General features: G+C 41.3%; 1 protein-coding gene across 4 annotated transcripts in view; it reads left to right on the top strand.

Moving 5' to 3' along the window:
* UROS (uroporphyrinogen III synthase) overlaps positions 1-19277 on the top strand; it is a 48236-nt gene that overhangs the window by 22369 nt on the left and 6590 nt on the right. For 3 of the 4 annotated variants that reach the window (XM_019502978.1, XM_019502979.1, XM_019502982.1), the window contains 5 exons: positions 1393-1467; positions 5944-6018; positions 13294-13377; positions 14208-14293; positions 16425-16523. In XM_019502978.1, coding sequence (XP_019358523.1) covers positions 1393-1467; positions 5944-6018; positions 13294-13377; positions 14208-14293; positions 16425-16523 — 419 coding nt within the window. The remainder of the gene's footprint in view (positions 1-1392; positions 1468-5943; positions 6019-13293; positions 13378-14207; positions 14294-16424; positions 16524-19277) is intronic. The other variant, XM_019502981.1, reaches the window with a different exon arrangement.

The following is a 19277-nucleotide window of genomic DNA, read 5'->3' as shown; positions in this document are numbered from 1 at the left end:
ATGCCCTCAGTGTGTGTGTGGGGGGGAGGGGAAGGGCTTTAATTAGAGTGGCTCAAAGCTGCTTTAATTAAAATGCCTAGAATGTCTCATATATCAACATCTCTTTGCTGAAAAATGGTGGTGGGGGCGCTAAAGCACCCTCACCACTATTTTTCAGCACAGGGATGCACACTGGAGTCTGCTGGAGCATGGTAATTACCACGCTCCAGCAGACTCAGTTAATCGAGTCTGCTCTGATGCGCTGTAATTACAATGTATTGGAGCAACCTGACTACACATGTATAGGCACCCTAAGGGGATTTTAAGCTCTTTAGAGCTGGGACCGTTTCTTTCTCTGTGTTAGTTATTGTTGGGCCTCGGTCCTGATGTGAGTGTGTTGGTATGATAGAACATGCTTTAAATAATAATGTATTGCCCTCCTCCATCATGTCCCATGTCTTATTCAGACTTGTTTCAAAATTAATCGATCCTAATCTTTTCAATAACTCCTCAGATAGACACCTTTCCATTTTTCTTTTTCTATTTCTATTATCAGTTCTTAAAAAAATGAAAACCAGAAATGAACAGAAGATCTTAGGTGATGCTGTTTCATTTTTAAGGCATTATAATAAGGCATCTATCAGATCTATCTCTGTTCTGTGGTTATTGCAGAAATTGGGATGAGGCAGCTGAATCCAAACACCATTGTTCAATGTGAAGAAATAATTAACATTTTTAGAAGGAAATGTGATTTCCTAATCATTGTATTTGATCCCGGTTTCTCTAGTGTAATTATTTTTTTTAATCAGCTTTTGTATGCAAAACGCAATCAATTCTTACCTTTCTATTATGTTATTTTTAAAATAAAATAACAGAACTGTTTAATAGCATATTTTAGCTTATGATTGATTTGGTTTGATTGGTTAGCATATAAGCTTCTGTTAAGTCTTGGCTAAGCCTTCAGTTTTAAATCTGTATCTGCCCTGGATATGAAATTCGTCAGTTTATCATTTTAAGTTGCACATTCTGCTGCTTTATGCTTTTTGCCTGCAAGTTTTACTTGTTTGCTTTTTTTTGCTAATGAATGCCAAAATATAAATGAGCATTATGAGTTACAGTTGATTTGGTACTGTGCAACATGCATTAAAAATGCTGCTTAACAGACATAATTAGAAATACTGTTTGTTCAACCCAAGTTTTTTAATCATGTTATAAACTGTTGTTTTTACAGTGAGCAAAACAACTGATTTTAAAATCTTTATTTTAAATGCTAGCAAATGTAGTGTTAGTAATTAATATCTTGTTCTCATAAGCTTCTACAGATATAAGCAATCTTTTGGGATAGAAGTCCAAGTGTTCACTGATGTTTATACTTTAATGCCAAATACTTGCACATAATTTAATGTTTTACAGCCTGGACAAAATCTCTGAAACAGAAATGGAATGCAAAATCAACATATGTTGTAGGAAAAGCCACAGCTTCTCTAGGTAAGCCATGTTAAAAAGAAGTCTTATACAAAACAACATCTTCAGTACAATTCATAAAAGTGTTGAAGTGAAAAAAATGTTTTAAAATGTTAAAAGTATCAAGAAATGTGTAAGGCCTTATTTAACAATTAAATCTGTTTCCAGAAAGGCAGCTTTATATACATCAAAGATATACCGGCTTACACTAGCTGGATCTGACTCTACAATTCACTTTTTTTTCTATTGTAATGTGATTGCATTACCTTCATATCTATGGTAATGAAGAGTGGTCAAACCCCCCATGTCCTGCCAAACTAGCTCTTTTTCTGTGTGGTAGGAATAGAACAAAAGCTTATGTAAAGGATTATAGGTTGTAGTTCACTGTGATAACAGGGCACTAGACTCAGTGATCCACGAGGATCCTTCCAGTGCTAGGTAATCCTGGGCCCACTGAAGGCAGTGGTAAAATTTCTGGTAACTTCAAGGGGCCAGAATTTTACCACATGTTTCTGTTAATCCGGTAAAGGATTGTGATGATTTAGACATGTCAGCAGCTATCTCTATCAACCTCCATTTTGGCTTATTGCCAATTTTGTTTGTAAAATTGCTCTGTAGCCTCGGATTTCAGTTAAATGGGATGTGTCAGGATAAATTCCTGTGTCTAGCAGAGGACTAGCCAAGGGTTGTTAAACTTTGACCTTGCATTCAACTGGAAGTACCTTTGACTACCAAGGAAGACTGCTTTCTGAGGTGGCCAGGTAGCCAAGCAAGGGATCACCTGACAGAAGTCTTTAATTGCCTGGTAGGGTTTGAGGCAGATGAGGGAGATCGCCTAATAGACAGGACTGCGTGTTACAACAGGAGATTCTCTCACCAAAACAGAGTAAAAAGGGAAGCCTTGGCTGGAAGAGGGAAAGGGACCTGGAAGCCCAAAAGTACACTGACCAAATTCCAAAAAATGCTCAGGGGTACTGAGGAAACTGAAACAGGAAATGAGATTCAGGAGTTTCTTAATCTGCTGGGATCTGTATATCTCTGATGCTATCTAAAGTGAAGAGTGATTAATTTAAGGATCTCTCCACAAACCTTTGTTCTTACTGACTTCAATAATTACATACCTTTTGAAGGGTTAAGGTATGGGAGCAAGGCATGTAATTCAGGTAGTAAGGAGCACTGAGGCCTAAGACAGCTGGGATGTGGGATTCCTACTTCCAGTAGAGGTGTCAGCCACTCAGTATATGCCCAAGGTTTAAAGGCCAAAGGAAGAGAAAATGTTTAGATCCCACTTAGACCTAAGTAGAATTAAAGTATAAATTACCCAGTGTCTAGATCCAAACACAGAAGCTTAGTGAGTACCTGCAGGGATAGATGAGCCAGCGTGTGACATTCGTATGTTGTTTTAGTTGCACTGTATAAATATTGCAGTATAGCTGTGAGCAGCCTGTGCTTACAGCAGTGATCTTCCCCCTACCCCACCCCACCCCACCCCAGACAATCCCTACCCTAGGAAGGAGGAGTGTTGCCTAACCCAGCCCGCCCCCTGCCTCCAGCCACTGCTCAGGAGGAGCCAGGTTGGGCATGTGCAGGTGGGGTGGCACTTGCTGCAGTCCACCTGCCTTACACAGCAGCAGTGGTGCCTGCCCGCCTGCCTGCCACACCATGCCACTCTGCCTCCCTTTCGGACTGTGCTGTGCACACCTGCCCACCTGCCTTTTTGCCTCTGCCTGTTGCAGCGCCACAGGCTTGGGGGTGGAGGAGGGAGGTGCCAAAATACAACCTCACCCAAGGTGCCATTTTCCCTAAGGCTGGCCCTGAGTTGGAGTATATTCATTTTTTCAGTATTATCATTGTTTTATTTACTTAATCTTTATGGCTATAGACAGACATTCAAAAAGCCTGAGCCTGAATTGATTCAATCTTTGCAGGTTAGTCTAACCTGGCTAGGCTGAATCAATTTGTAACTGCACAGACATCCCCTCTGGACTGAAGAAATGCAGGCACAGGCCTGCAGTGGCTCAGGCTAGAAGCTGGGGGCACTAGAGCAGCCCTGCCTTCCCTTCCACACTGCTGAGCTGAGGGGGACATGGCCAGGCCCCAGCAGAATGCTCTGATTAGGGAAGGGTTCTCCCCAACCTCCTGACCAGCCCAGCATGGAATTGATAACACAGTGTTTATCACCCCTAACTCAGCGTTTATCAGCCCATTAAAAAAACAACAAAGGGACATTACCAGCTACCTGTTGATTCTGCCTTTGTCCCATCTGCCACAGCACAAACCATAGCCAGCATGTGGTCTGCAGCTAGAGAGGTGTTTAAAGCTGAGGGGACAGGGAAGTCCCTGCTTAGCAGGGAGTGGTGAGGGGATATGGGGAGCAGAGGGAAGCCAAGCAGATGCCTGCAGTCTCTGCTGGAGCTCCAGCCAGGGAGCAGAGGTGAGGGGCCAGCTCTGCTGTGGAGAAGAGAACCCTGCCGAGCCCAGAGAGCATGCCAGGATGCTGGGGGAGTCTGGTTTAACTTAAACCAGGAAGGGGTCTGGGACAGACATTGGATAAACTAGTTTGACCCAAATCTGTTAGGACTGATACTACATTCAACCAGGCTTATCTCAAACCGGTTTCAGCCATTTTTAAACCAGTTTGTGTGCAGTGAATGTCTGTTCTGTTATGGGTTTAAACCAGTCAGGTTCCCCCCGCCGACTTGTGCGCAGAGCAGAGGTGGGTGCAGGCTGCCTGCTGTGGGGCTCAGGGCCCCCTGCCCTGCTGCCTTTCTGCCAAGAGCCCCATGCCAGCTGTGCCACCATGGTGAGGCATCCCTTGCACACCCAGCTGCAGTGTGGGGGCACAACTCCACTGCCCCTGCTGCTGTCTGGTGGACGGGGGTACCTTACCAAGCTGACGTGGGGCTCTTGGCAGGAGGGGAGCCCTGAGCCTCGCAGCGGGCAGCCTGCATTTGCTCCCACCCTCATGGGCTCCACTTGGCTCTGCTTTGGCCATGCAGCTCTGGGGGGAGGGGGTGCACAGGAGGTGGCCATGTGTCCCATCTTTCCATTTTGGAAAGGTGGTCATGCCACCTGCAGGCCACTAGTTGAACAGCCCTGGTATAATACATCAAACACAATGTAACATAGACCTGTAAAATGACTAGAAGCAAAATTTGATTATTGGTCTTGCTGCTACCATTACTCTACCTGCAATTTTCATTTTTCTTTATTTGGATTTGTAGATTTATATTACATTAGGTATTTAGTTGGGGTGTCACTGGATAAATCAATGCTGTGTTTAAAGTTTGTTTTTTCTTCTACTAATTTGTCACATTTTAATTCATTTTAAAATTAATCACAGACAGGCAAGATTTAAATTAAATGTGATGTGATCACTTGCATATCTGTCATTGCTTATTCCACCATTTTTGGCTTGAGTATGTGGCTTGAGTAAGTATTCCAGTTCCTTGCAAAAATGGTTTGCAATTGCATGTGTAAAGTTTCAGACCCATGTGGGTGAGCAAGACTTCACTGCTGTGTATAGTGTTTACCTCTGGATACATATGGGTAAATGCCACTAAACAGTCAAAAGTTCATTTAATTTTGTAGCAGGTATTTTACATTTGTGTACATGACCTAAGACATTTAGTAGTATTTAGAAAATATGGATCCATTTAAAGGCTGATAAAATTGAGTCCTGGATAATTTCCTAGTGTGGAGGTATTAAGGATTTAATTTAATCTAACATAAAGAAGAGGTTAAGTTCACTACAAGTTACAATTCCCAAAGCTGGCTGAGATGTAGAAAACTGGTGTGTGGCATGTGGCAAAGCAGGGAGGGGACAGGCAGCATAGCAGCAGATAGGACAGAAAGCAGAGTAGCCAATCCATCCGGGGAAGGAGATTGGAGTGGTGCTTGGGGAAGAGTACGGGGTTAATTTGTAGCATATCTGCCAAAAAGGTTGGCCCTCACTAAGCTGAAAGGAGGCTTGAATCAATCAAGTCCAATGCTAATTTGTTAACTTCTTGGCAATTCCACCTTCCGTGCCTTCATACTAAATTCAAGATTGTAATTTTGGATTTTCACAGCAGTTTTGACCCTTTATCACAAGTGAGTTCATGCTCACTGATCTATGTACATGTGCTCAGCAAGAACACGAGTGTAACAGCGCCATGTGCCAAGAGTGCAGCCAGTTCAGCACAGTGCACCAACCCTTGTATCTTCTCTTCTTATAGATTTAGTGCCATGCTGCTGTATGAACAGTCTGCAGGAGTGAGATCAGATGTCCTCTACTCCTTCCATATTGCTTTCCTTATGCATGTCTTTCTGCATTATCTAGGATCACGTCTTTAGAAAGCACATGGCTTTACAAAGGGCTCCAAGAAAACTTAAAAAGATTTCTATAAAAGACAGATTAAGCTGGGTCTCCATTTTCAATTCAGATGTTTCTGACACAGCTAACTGGAACTTGTTTTCATTCTATCAAACAATATGTGATGTTACTGCTTTTTCTTTAAGTGGAAGAAATTGGCCTTGCCCCACAAGGAGAGAAGTGTGGAAATGCTGAAAAACTAGCTGGATACATTTGCTTAAGTAAGTAACCAAAAATCTTTGAATTCAAGGACACTTTATATTAAATTTGGCTTCAAAATTTCTTACAAAAAGACAGGGTTTTTAAGTGTATACCTCTTCTGCATTGAACACATCCTGCCTGTATTCTCTATAATCTGATACAGTAGAATCCCAAAACCCAGCTTCCTAGAATGCTTCAGCTGTTCCCAGAACATTTTGAATAAATAGTATTTGCTACGTAATATCTGCCTGATATAGGAGATCCTATATCTTGAAATAATCCACATTAATAATATATAATCCAAAAGACTATTGTCTGTTTGGGATCAAGTGATACATTATGAAGATTTACGCATATGGTATATCTTGCTGCAGTGGCACGGGTCCCCTTTAGCACAGTGGACTTCCCTTGATTCAAAAGTAGACTTTAAGGCTGGGTTTTTTCATTGTCTCATAACTAAAATCAAATATAATGACTCTTCCCTAGTCACTGCTGCTTCACAAAAATTGCCATCAGTGCTTAGAAGAGGCTGATTTTCATCTCCAAAAGAATTTTCTTGAAAAAATGATGAAAGGGACTCGCTATACTGGAAGCCTAAATGTAGCTACTGTTTTGATTAAAACTAATTCAAAACTCTTAAAAAAATTTGACATATAGTCAACCGACAGTATGTGATTCATGTGATTCAAGTTAGTATTTTCTACTAGAAGAGCCGATTTGGAGATCTTAGCTAATGTGTTTCTTTTTTTTTATTATATTGACCTGCCTAGGGTATAACTTTGCTGTTAAATTGATGTGTATAATACACATAACGAGTGGGGAATCAGCCAGCTCCATAATCAGAAGTTTAAAAGAATCAATTTTCCCAACAGGAGGGTTTTTGAGAATTTTTTTTTTAGACACAGTGGCTGATTATTATTTATTGGGTGATTGTAAGGTAGGACAACTACAAGCTGTACAAAGATACTTCATTATCATGCAGCTGGGATTCTAGGATTTGGAAAAAAACCTGTAGTATAAGAGGAAAGTGCCAGGACAATGAGATTGGCATTAGAGTTTCAGATGCATGTAGCATTCCAGAGAGCTCATAATTGAGGTTCATGCTGACTTCAGAGTGTATTCATATTGACATCTGCTAAGAACACACTTGACAAAAGAAGCTCAACAAATTTAGGCATGAATTAATCTTGAACACTTTGAGATTTGCTGCTAAATCCAACTTGGTATGCGTGTCAGCCCCAGGAGCTCTATAAACTTCTGCATTTCAGTGCACACAGAGTTAAATGACAATTTCCCTTTCCTGCTCCACAGGACACTTTCTGTTAGCAGTAAGATGCTAAGGACACTGCCTGGGGGAGATTCTACTGCAGAATCTCAGAAAGGACCCATAATGAATCTCGAGGTTGGGCTGTCCTTGGTTGATAAAAAGGAAGGCGTCTGTTTAATGGCTTCCTGCTCCAGACGTATAAGGAAAAAGACAAACATTGGGTTAGGGATAAATACAGTATCTGTTAACTGAACAGAGTGTCCCAGATTTCGAAAACTGCCCACCTTTGGCCAGGGAGATGAAAAAGGCAGATGGTGATCAGTGCAATTATTATTATTACTGTACTTTGGTGAGTTACTGTAGCTGCTAGTTTAAATAATTTACTGGAGCCCACACTTCATCCCCTTATTGCCTTCATGCCTTTTGTGTCAAGGTGCCTAAGTCCCACACAAGTGTTAGCACCTAGAGATATTATTTTTGGACATTGCACATAGGATGGAAAGTTCTAGCATATTCTTTTCTGCACAAGATTTCAGCAGGCCAATGAAAAATGGGATCATAGCTGGCACACCCTTGCTCATTTACAGATAGGGTGACAATGAGGCTTTTAAAGTGCAAAAGGGATTTTAAAAATAATTTTAACGGGCAGCACAGGGCCCCAAGGGCAGCAGGGCCCAGCTGGGCCTGGCACATGGTCCCTGCATGCCACACCGGGTCCTACCACTAAGGGCCCAGCCCAGCTGAGTGCCAGAGGGACCCCAGGGCTGGCAGGACCCAACTGAGCCTGGCATGCAGTCCCCGTGCACCACACCAGGTCCTGCCACCAAGGGCCCAGCCTGGCCAGGCAGCAGAGGGACCCCAGGGCCAGCAGGACCCAGCTGGGCCTGGCACACGGTCCTCACGTGCCATGCCGGGTCCTGCCACTAAGGGCCCTGCCCAGCCAGATGGCAGAGGGGCCCTGAGGGGGGCAGGTTGTGCCACCAAGGGCCTGGCAGAGAGGTCCCAGGACCCGGCTGCAGAGAGGTCCCAGGACCCAGTTGGGCCCAGTGTGCAGTCCCCACATGCTGTGCTGGGTCTTGCCGCCATGGCTTAGAGCGCCCCACTTCCACCGCTGCTGATAAAGGTAAGTTATGGACCCTGGGTGGGGAGGGCTGGGGCTCTCCAGAGTGCCTGGGACCCTGGGCAGGAGGGCTATGGCCCTCCAGGGGCGAGCTGGGACCCTGAGCAGGGGGGCTGGGGCCCTGTGGGAGGCGGTGCACTCTGTGGGGGCCAGGGGACCCACACCTCCTGAGCAGCTCCCCCACACCCACAGTCCCCCCAGCAATCACCCCACACCTACCCACAGACCAACCCACATCCCTCCACACACACCAGCCCGCCTTCCCCATACCCCTTCCCACCTCTTTTCTGAAAACACCATATCCCCCCATCACACACCCATCATGTGCAAAGAAAAACAAAAGTACACAGCAACACATACAGGTATTTAGAATTTATTTTATCATGATGATAGAGATACTGGTAGGCTTCCACATTGCTTTACCACTGTAAATATACCAATAAAAAGCATTGCCCAACTGAGTGATCTTTTGTGTTAATTTTGGAAAAACATGGATTTTGGGATATTTTAAAAAATGGATTTGGGATGCTTCTGCAGCAGTCCAGCTGGCACAAGGGGTGGTATCCCCAGATACCAGGTGGCTGGGCCCCAGAAGCTCCAGAGAGCGAGTAGCCCTGAGCTGCTTGCCAGGGCAGGTTTTTGTACTGCTGGGGCCAGGACAGGGAAGCTGTTTATACTGCTGGAGACAGCACAGGTGCTGGCCCCAGGCTGTAGCTGCACCTGTCTGCAGATCTGGGAGGAGCCAGGCAGGGTTATTTTGCCCCAAGTGGCACAATTTGCTCCACAACAAAGTGCATGTCCGAGCACGTGCTGAGGCAAAAAGCCCCAGCTCAAATTTGCACTGCTTCTGTTTGAGCTGCTGCAAGTGCATGTGCTTGCTTGTGTGGACGCGCCTTGTGAGGGAAAAATCATAGGTTTGGGATGAAGTTCAAAGAGAAAAGTTCATGCAGTACTAGCATTCTCCAGGGATTGGGATTGGTACATTTTTAAGAAATCCTATAATAGGGAAGGACCTAAAGTGCATCTAAGAAAAATGACCTAAGAGCTCTATTGATTGTCCCTAAATAATGCTGAATTACAGAAATGGAAGTTTATCTCATCCAGATAAATGACTGCACCATTGCAATGAACAAAATAACAGCTCTTGAAAGAACACAGCATTACCTAGCATGCAGGTTCAAAAGTTTGAAACAATCAGGAAAAGGAGAGGAGACATCAACCATTAGACTGAATTTAAAATAAAGTGATTTTTAAAACATTGTACCTCCTTTATGGTTTGCCTGCCTCTGATTTAAAGAAAATAGCCCTTTGCTACCTGAGTGTGTGAGTTCAGGCACTGCCCTCATTGTATTAAGCTTTGGCTTCCACCTCTGGGGTCACACTCTAACCTATTCTCCTCCCCCAGATGAGTTCCATGCAAGATGGACAGGGAATAGATAGCTGCTTTTGATATGCTTATCCATGGTTTTACTGTTCACCCTGCTTGGCCCAGATAGCTTTTCCCAATTCTGTACATTCACCAGCAATGCAAAGGAGGGAACTGCTTCTGATAAAAGCAGCCAGACTGGGAACAACACCTTCTGGTGGCAGATAGGGAAGTAAATCAGTAACAGCAGAAAAACAAGAACTGCATTTTTTTCAGCAGAAATCCTGAGCAGAGATAATTTCTCATTAGATTACAACCAGCATTTTAACATACCACAAGATTATAAGGTTCACAATATACTTTCAAGAAACCACCACCCAGAGAATATCATTTAGTTCCAATAATAATACAGCTTCCAGTCATGGGGTCTCCTTGGTGATACATACCTAACCAAACTCAAAACTTAGCAGAATGAGACATTGATAAATATGCACAAATTCCTTACGACAACTCCACAGTATGAAATACATCATAATGCCCTGCATCAGTGCTTTATACTATGTCAATATTAGTAAGACATTTAGTCTCATTTACCTATAAAATTACAAATAAAGAGTTAAAAGAGATAGAAGGAGCAGAAGTTTGTTTGTTATTAAAAATTGACTGTCAGAGTGAAAATAAAATCTGAGGTAGGAATAGGGTTCTTTTGTTACTCACTTTCCATGTCTTTGGCACTGACTTTGGCTTAGGTGATTGAGAAACTGTATCAGTTGACTTCTTAATTAAACAGATAGTTTCAGTCTGTTTTCAAGACACATCTTTTTAGCCTTATTAGCATTTAATGCCTTTGTAGTGCTGGCTATGGAAATAGAGGGTACTGTTGGGGCCAGTCCTTGTTATATTGTCCAGAGCTATCAAGCTATTATTCTTTGCTTTGTAAACACAAGTCAAAAAGGATTAGTGTTACTTTCCAGATATCACATTGGCATTTCAATTAACTGACATGAGCCTTGGTAGGGTTGATATTAACATATTTTGCCTTTATCTTGCAGAATACTCTTTTCATTCTATCTCAAGTTCTTTGTTGCTTCCTGTAATTTATTACCAACATGTCTGTGGTTCCTAATAAAACTTCATTTTGCAATTAGGATATTCAGATAAATCTGTGTTGACTACTAATAAGGTCCTTCAATATGATTTTTACCATGTTGCCTCTGCCTTTCCCCAAAGGAAATGCTGGTGCTTAATGTTACAAACCAAGAATTTACTTCTGGGGTTTAAAATAACCAACTTAGTGCATGGTTTATTATTCTGTTAGAGCTCTGAAAAAAATGAGGAGGAAACTGAACTCTTAATTAAATAGTAAGTTTAGAAGGACTCCGCTTATCTTGAAAAATAATTTAGTTGTATGGAATTTTACCTCAGATCCTTGTATTCCTCAGTGAGAGTTTTCCACTGAATATCCTATAGGAAAAGCAAATCTGTGCACAGGCATCAGAACATGACTATTCAAATGTATTTTCATGCTGAAAAAACACAGAGTTTGTTCCATCGATGGCTAAAGAAAGATAGGTTCGATGATTGCATCTGTGGCAGATCTGGACACCCTTTTCAATTAAAATTCAGTACTTTTTCCTGCCATGGCAGGGGGTCGGACTTGATGATCTGCTCAGGTCCCTTCCGACCCTACAAACTGTGAAAATAATACCTATACAAGGGCCTCTCTCTTCAGTAGTAAAAATGGCAAAAACTGTCATATAGAAATAGCTACCACATTGGATTTAGTAGCGTAATTAGTTTTGTGAAGTATTTCAAGCTGAAATGTGGTAAAGAATTATGTACTATTTCTTTGATTAAAAGCTCTGCCAAAATTATAATACTCAAAAACCTGCAAAACCACCATTTTATTTTCACTAAAAAATAGTTCCAGCTTAGAAAAGGACTAAGAAGTCTATACATTTACTTGGCCTTCAGGCTGACGTTGAAGTACAGTGATCCAGATTTGAATCTAAAGTCTAAATAAAGATATAATAGCAGAAGAATTAAATGGGCTGCATTGGACTGCCTAGAGTACAATTTTCTTCTTTTCTTTTCCTTTTTTAAATTCAACACCTGGTCCTGACTGGAGCTACAGATACTTCTTTTTCTTCAGACTTAGAAACACTTCTTATGTTATTTTCAAAACACAAATGCCAGTTACAGTGAGGACAAAAAAAAAAGGAAGGAAAAATACTGCTTCCAAAGAACAGCTCTAAATTACTAATTTAAAAAATCCATAATATACAGCAGAATATTGAACATGCTCCCATACGATGATTAGTGGTGCCTCATTTCATCCAGTCAGGTTCAAAAACACTAGTCATTTTTTATGTCTATCAGAGACTTCACTTTCCTTTCTCTTCCCAACATCTAAGGTATGTACATGCAGAGATTCCAGTTGTGGCCCCCTAGAAATGACTGCATAGAGAAATGCTGTCTGGTAGTTCCTTTTGAGTGTGTATAGTTAGCCTGATAGTCCAACTTGAGTGCTGCAAGATCCTTTTAAGCGTGCTGCATGCTGTCACTCAGTATTAGCAACGTTGGGTACACAGACACCTACACATGACTCACAAGAGAAACCCAGAGATTTCAAATAGGAATTCATAGTATCAGAAATATTCTGTTGTGTTTTTTCTGAGTTCTTTGCACCAGAATTGCAGACTATTATTTTTTCATAGTAAAAAAAAAAAAAGAGAACCCAAAGAGCTGGCATTTTCCAAGGAGTGCTTTGAGTCTAAAAAGGTTGAGAACCACTCTTATAACATCTGTAGCCCAAACCTATCATCTTCTTGCCTGAAAAATCTTTGTAGATCAGTTGGAAAGAAGCAAGTGTCAGAAATATGCAACCCCAAACTGCTACCATTCCAAGAGTAGTCAGGAAAGAGCTCTAGGTCTCCCAATTAATCTCAGCAAGCTTTTCCCAACGTAAGAAGTGTCCTTCTCCCCAACCTCCATGCCTCCCAAAGGTTAAGAGTGATGGTGCATTGGTACTGGGAATAGGAGCCATTCGTCCCTTGGTTATAAGGGAAAAAATGCTCTGGGTAGCTTTGGAAATTCTCTAAAATTATTCAGTCCATTTTACATAAGATGAGCTTCCACGGTTGTATGCATGGCTCAGCGAGCTAAGGACACATTCTGCTGAATTAAGCCATTAAATACCAAAATGTGTGTGTGTGAAAACTGGGGAATTCTGAAAGCCGGATGAGGAGGAGATAATTCACACGATGCTTGGTTATTCTCTGTTGAAAGAAACAGAATATAGCAGGGCAGTTTATCTTTTGCCAGATTTCTTTAGCCAGTGAATTTGTATTATAGTAATGGGATCTTTTTTAATTTACATGCTAAGTAGACTTTACCTTCTGAATTACAGATGTGACTTGAACTGCAACTGTTTTCTATGATTTTTAAGATTGTATGAGACTGCAATTTCATTTTTTCAATTTGCTACATTTCAGTATATATACAAAAATTGGCACTTTCAAAGGTTGCTTGTTTGTTTACAGAGGAAACACCAAATTCATCATCTCTTCTTTTTCCTTGTGGAGCTCTCAAAAGAGAAGTACTTCCAACAGTGCTCAAGGAAAAAGGTTGGTATTTCCTTAGATGTTTATTTTGATTAATTGATTTATTATTATGAGTAACATTGTCCCCTGCACGCCTCACAACGATAGCAAAAGATTAAAAATGTTCTTATTATCAAGAGGAGGCTGCCATCCATTGTTCAGCTCTTGCTGCCACTGCAACACTGTTCTTGTTGCTGCTGGGTGGCAGAAGGGACAAGACTGCTTGCAAGGTTCCCAGAAACAGCAAGGTCTGACTTGAGGGGAGGAGTCCCTAACCCTGTTATTGCCTGGCAGTAATGGGAATGGGGCAATCTGCAAGTCTCCCTGACGGCTCACTGCTTTGGGGGTGGGGGGGCACTCTACTATTCAGAGCACTATGGATAGTAGAGGATCTAAGAGCTGGCTATATGTTAAATGTGTCCCCAGCATGACAAAGTTTGCTGTCAAAAACAGCAGTTTCATCATGGATCCACCATTTTTGTGGTGGATCAGCCATTTTGATGTTAGGACAACTTCCTTTAAGGTATGGCTTATTTATAATATGTCACCGGAAACTTGCATATATCCTGTGACAAATGTAATATCAACCAGGGGCAAGGGCAGTTGCAGTAATTAACTGATATATGTAATATGCTTTGAGATCCTCAGGTTATGAATGCATAGCCATATAAAAGCTTTAAAATTATATTCTGTAGCTGTAGAAATGCCTAGGAAGCTATTAAAAATATTTCTGTCTTAGCCATTGAAGTGATGCATTTAAATGTAGTCAGAATTATAGAAGTGCTTTATTGGAATAACAACAGCATTAAATCCTGTTAACTAGTAGGCACATGTTCTTTTTTTCTCAATTCCAGGTATTTTACTGGAAAGCCTTACTATTTATCAGACTGCTCAACATCCCAATCTCCAAGAATCCTTGAAGAATTATTTCTCACAACAGGTAGCACACATTCAAGAATACTACTATAAAGGGATGGTTTTCTGAAGCTTATGTAAAACCTGTTAAAATGCTACAAGATGTCATTGTAGGGTATAGAAACAAAGGCTATAAACAAGCTTCCTATATTCTCTTCATAATGGATACTAAGGTAATGCTTGGCTAATGTTGTAGTCATTTGGACATTGTGAATGAGGCCTTAAAATTGGAGATAGTTTCCCCTAAAACTTTAACACAATAGCACATAGGCATAAAAGCAGTGAGTTAGAGAAAGTCCTAAAATATCCAAGTCTCTATTTGGGGGAAGAAGGGGAAGGCCCTTTCAGATTTTCATCCAGTTTTCAAGCTATATTTTATACAAGAATTACTGGGAGTGGGGGGAAATTATTTATATAAATAATTACCTATTCCACTTGTTCTTTTTGAATTGCTTGACAAAGCTCTGAAAAAAATCATGTTAGATTCCATCACGAGAGCCTCAATTACTGTGGGGTGCTATTGATTCACTTACTAATAATCATACACACAGGATCTCTTGTCATTTTCAGTGTCATTGAACCTGTTGGCCACAACTATCTCAATCTGCATCCAGCACTAATTATCTGCTGTCCATGGTTGCTGAGCAGTGTTCCCTCTCTCATTATTTCATTTGAGAATGCATTACTGATTCTCTTCTAGTATTACAATTCTGGATGATATGCTGCCCTCTAAAGGATCACTAGGTGTGTCTGTTAGAATTGTTACAAAAAGTGCTTTTTACCGTCTGCTAAACATCATTAGGCTGAGATCAGTGCCTAACAAAGTAGATTTGGAGCTACTGATAAAAGCTTTTGTTTGGTCAAGATTAGATTATTGAATGTTTTGTTTGTGGGAGCCTGGTGTTACAGCTAGGTTTCAGTTTATTCAAAAAAATAGCCTTGCCTCCAGACACCTGCCTGTCTGAACATCTTGCTCCGCTTTTAAAGGCGTCATATTGACTTACTGTTAAATTACATATTGATTTCAAAGTTCTTTTACTCATGCAAAGTCCTGAATGGCTTCACCTGCCCAGCCTAACTGATATACTGTGCTACACTTATGCTCCCAGACAAATAATACAATTATTATAAGTATATTATTTGGTTGGCACTAGCATAGACTTGAGTCAATAGCAAGAAGGACATTTTCTAAAGAGTTCCTTCCTTTGTGCTTTAGAGAGGTTCTTTCTTGTAATTCCAGGCAAAACTAACAAGATACGCTTGCTTTCTACTTTTAGCCATTCTTAAATAATAGTTTTGTTAAACATACAGTTCCCTGACATTTGATATTGAAAGGCTAGAGATAAATATAAAGAAGTAATGTTGAACACTGTTTGAAAGCCAGAAATACTGAGCTGAACCAGCATTCCAGTCTCCATGACCAAAATCTAGCTTCTAAATGGTACATTTTAAAACAAAAATAGATGCCTTCCATTGAGTTTGAGCACAGCCTTGCACCAAACTGATTGCTCTGTAGATTTAGTCTTCAGAAGCAGCCTTCTCCAAGCCTGCCAGTCCTGAAAAAAATGTATGCAGTACAGCTGACTTCATGCCTTCCTCAATCTAAGGAAACTTGCTAATATTTCCTCCTCGTTAAAAAATGCTGCTGCATAATGGGGTTGTCATTCAGAGCTTTATCAGGTAATATTCTGGGGGTAAAAGCCTTTGCATTGTGTCTGCTCAGCTGTAGAACTCAAGACTTGGTATTCATTTCTCCTATTCTAAACTACTTTGCTATAGCAGCTGCATAAGCAGGGAGAATTTAGGGTGAGCAACAAGGATGTACAGGATGGGAAGCAGAGGGCCTATGTCCAGAGCTGGTGGAGTTTTGAGAACCATCAGGGAATCACTTGCATGACCTTGGAGAATGAATGGCAAAAATCACACTTGAATTTCAGGTAGTTCCACATGGGGACAGCCTTGCCAAACTCTGCACCCATTGTACTGCTGCCAGCTTTTCACAGTAAATCATTTTGGCTGGCTAAATTCAGCTCTTCTTAGCTGCCAGCACTGCATCTCCACATAGAGACTGCTGAATGGATTTATATGAAACTGTGTTCTGATATGCTGCTCAAGTCAACAGAAATCTGTTCCAACACGCTATTCCTTTTATACAGGGTATGCCAGCAAGCATTGCATTCTTCAGCCCATCTGGTGTCAAATTTTGTCTTCAGCATATTCAGAAGTTTTCTGGCAATTTTGCTGATCAAATTAAGGTAAAGTCCCCAAACAACTATAAACACACTGGTGTTTACTAACGTGGAAGCAGGGGGTTGAAGGGAGGGCTGAGTTGCATTTCTTACATCCACTTAGTTACAAGGAGACTTGGAACAAGTCACTGGGCTCTCTGTCTGTTCTGAAGGATAACAATTCCTGGCCACTGCGAATTTTTCTAATTTTCAGTCAAAACAATGCTGCTGCAAAGATGAATTGTTTTTTTTTTAATTTAATACTTTAGATTCTCACTGCTAGTTACAATTAGCTGTATATCTCATTTTTCCTTAAATCTGCAGTTAAAATAAGGTTATTTAAAAGCAAACCAGCAGCAAGGTGTTCATCAATAGGTTTTTAAATTTAGACCCTTTTCTGTTTGAAAATTCCATCTAACTGCAGAACTTTAAAACAATCCTTCAGAAGAAAATCCTATCATCAGATTCCTTCCAGGCATTTAAGAACATTCTTGCAACTTAACAGTGATGTGCAGTGTAATACGTATGGTATTTATGGAAGGTTGATACTTTTAGAAGACACTGGCTATAGCTTGTTATCCTTTTCCACTGATGATCGCTGTTCAGAATGGGACTGTGGGGGAAGAGTTGAATAGATGATGTTCAAGCCACCACAAAAATACATCATTTGTTTGCAGCTCAGAAATACTGAATGTGAATTACAGGGGCCCCTTACTGGCCATCCATGTCCTAATTGAAAAGTGGAGACCCATCCTTTTCTAGTTTTAATCCTACTCTCTGGCCTAAAGTAGAAGAGGCACTCGAGCTGAGGGGATTCCTTCTTTCTCCTCTGTATTTTCAATTAGTTTTAACTCGTATGGCAAAAAGCTGGTCCTACATTCACACTAGAGATGGTTCTGTGTTGTACATAGTTCTGAGCTCCTGCACAGTTCTCTCTGCAGGAGCTGCAGAGGCTGGAGTTGGATCAATAGGGGCCAGCTGTAGAGTTTAGCATTAGCATCAGTTTCTCAAAAGTGGAAGCTATGTGGGGTAGAAGTGTGGCTTTGAATAGCCCTTTATTTCATACTTTCTGTACCTGAAGAAATAAATCTGCTTGGCCCCATTGAAGATCATTATCTTTTATACATGTACCTAAGTTCTGGCTCAGTGTACCACCATCATTCTTTATGGTCCAAGACAAGATAAACTGCTGATTTAGAAGCCTGGAAATTCCTGGGCAAAGACTGTGTTTGACAGCTCTGCCTCACACATGCACTATGAGACTATCATCTGTACAGGTAAAAGCTTATGTATGCAAGAAACTAAGCTTTCCAAAGCCTCAAAGAATTCTCTCACTGTCTGTTTCAAGTGCAGGGCACCTGTCTTCGGTGTTGCCTGCTATAACAATCCTGCCCAGCACAGCTGCTGTTAAGCAAATACAATTAGAAAGGTAGATTTTATTTTTTTTTAAACAGGAGAGAGGGAGGAAAAAGCCTATTATAAATGCTACTCACATTACTCAGTGCACTATTAGAGAGAGCTCACATGCAAGCAAGGAGGTAAAATAAGAACCTGAATAGAATAAATCAGCAACAGTGCCTGTAACTAAACTGTCACAACAGGGCCTCACCAGGTCATTTCTGTACAGTGTTTGCAAAGCAGACTAACAAAATACCATATGAAACCATGCTGTAAAAAGAGTTCATTTTATTATTCTACATCTTCAGGGAGCTGAACCTCTTTGAACCTTTTTTTTTGGGTGCCACATGATATTTGCATACAGCAGTGAGAGTAAGAGGAACAGGAATCCATGAAATTTGTGTTGGTTCAAGCTATCAGTAGCCTTTATCCTGGAGTCAGAATCAGCTTATGCATTGAGTTCAAAGCAGGGACGTTTGCATTTGATCATCATCATTAATCATCACAGCAATTGCTAGGAATAGCTACAGAGGTTTTCTAATGAATATAGAAATCATTCACTAATAAAATGGCAAAAATATTTGAAAACAGCAACTGAAGAGGAAGCCAGGGTGAAGCAAATCATTCTTTCAATATCTAATATTCCTTTTAGTTGTGAATATTTTTCTGTTTTTCTTATTGCAACAAAAACCTTGATTTGGAGTTTCTGGCTGCTATTATTTCAGCAAGATTTCCGAACGTTAAAATTTTAGATAAAATACAAATTCTGATGAGGCACATTAGATTCAGTGGTAACTGACTTGATTCCCATGCATGAAGAACTTGTTCAAAAGGGCTAGTCACTCTCTCAAGTGAAGAACAATCTTGTCACAGATTCAGCATGTAAATAGGATTCTTCTGGTGTATGTGCATGTAGGACAAACACGGAAGTTCCAAATATGCAGATTATGTCTCTCCAACTGCCTGGCTGTCATACTGTTAGCCCCATCCTCCTGTCTTGACTGGTGCCTACATTCCTTTCCTTTGGCTGAGACTATAGCATGGGGCCAGGTAATTATTTCAGCTGGAGAGTCGCTTACAAGAGTTTTGGCAAGCTGTTGAGTGCTGCAAGGGTAGCCCTGCTCCTTGACAGGTGCCCCACCCCCTAGGCACCATCTTGGGACCATCAGTCTCGTCCTCTAACCCCTGACCTTTTCCACCAGAAGTCCCTCCCTTCCCGGCTGCAGTGCTGGGACTGCAGGACCCAGCCCAGCCCTGAGGACTATGGCAATTGCCTGCAGTTTTCCCCTACCTCCCCCTTCCCCTCCCCCCATCTGAATTTCCCTCTCTGGCAGAGGAAAGCAGGGAACAGCCCCAGGGTCCCAGGCCAGAAGCTTCTGCTAG

The sequence above is a fragment of the Gavialis gangeticus genome, unplaced genomic scaffold (assembly GCF_001723915.1).
Source record: "Gavialis gangeticus isolate Ggan-Ray unplaced genomic scaffold, GavGan_comp1, whole genome shotgun sequence".
In the NCBI taxonomy this organism is placed as follows: Eukaryota; Metazoa; Chordata; order Crocodylia; family Gavialidae; genus Gavialis; species Gavialis gangeticus.
Note: the sequence above shows the minus strand (reverse complement) of the source record. Positions and strands in the feature narration are given on the sequence as shown.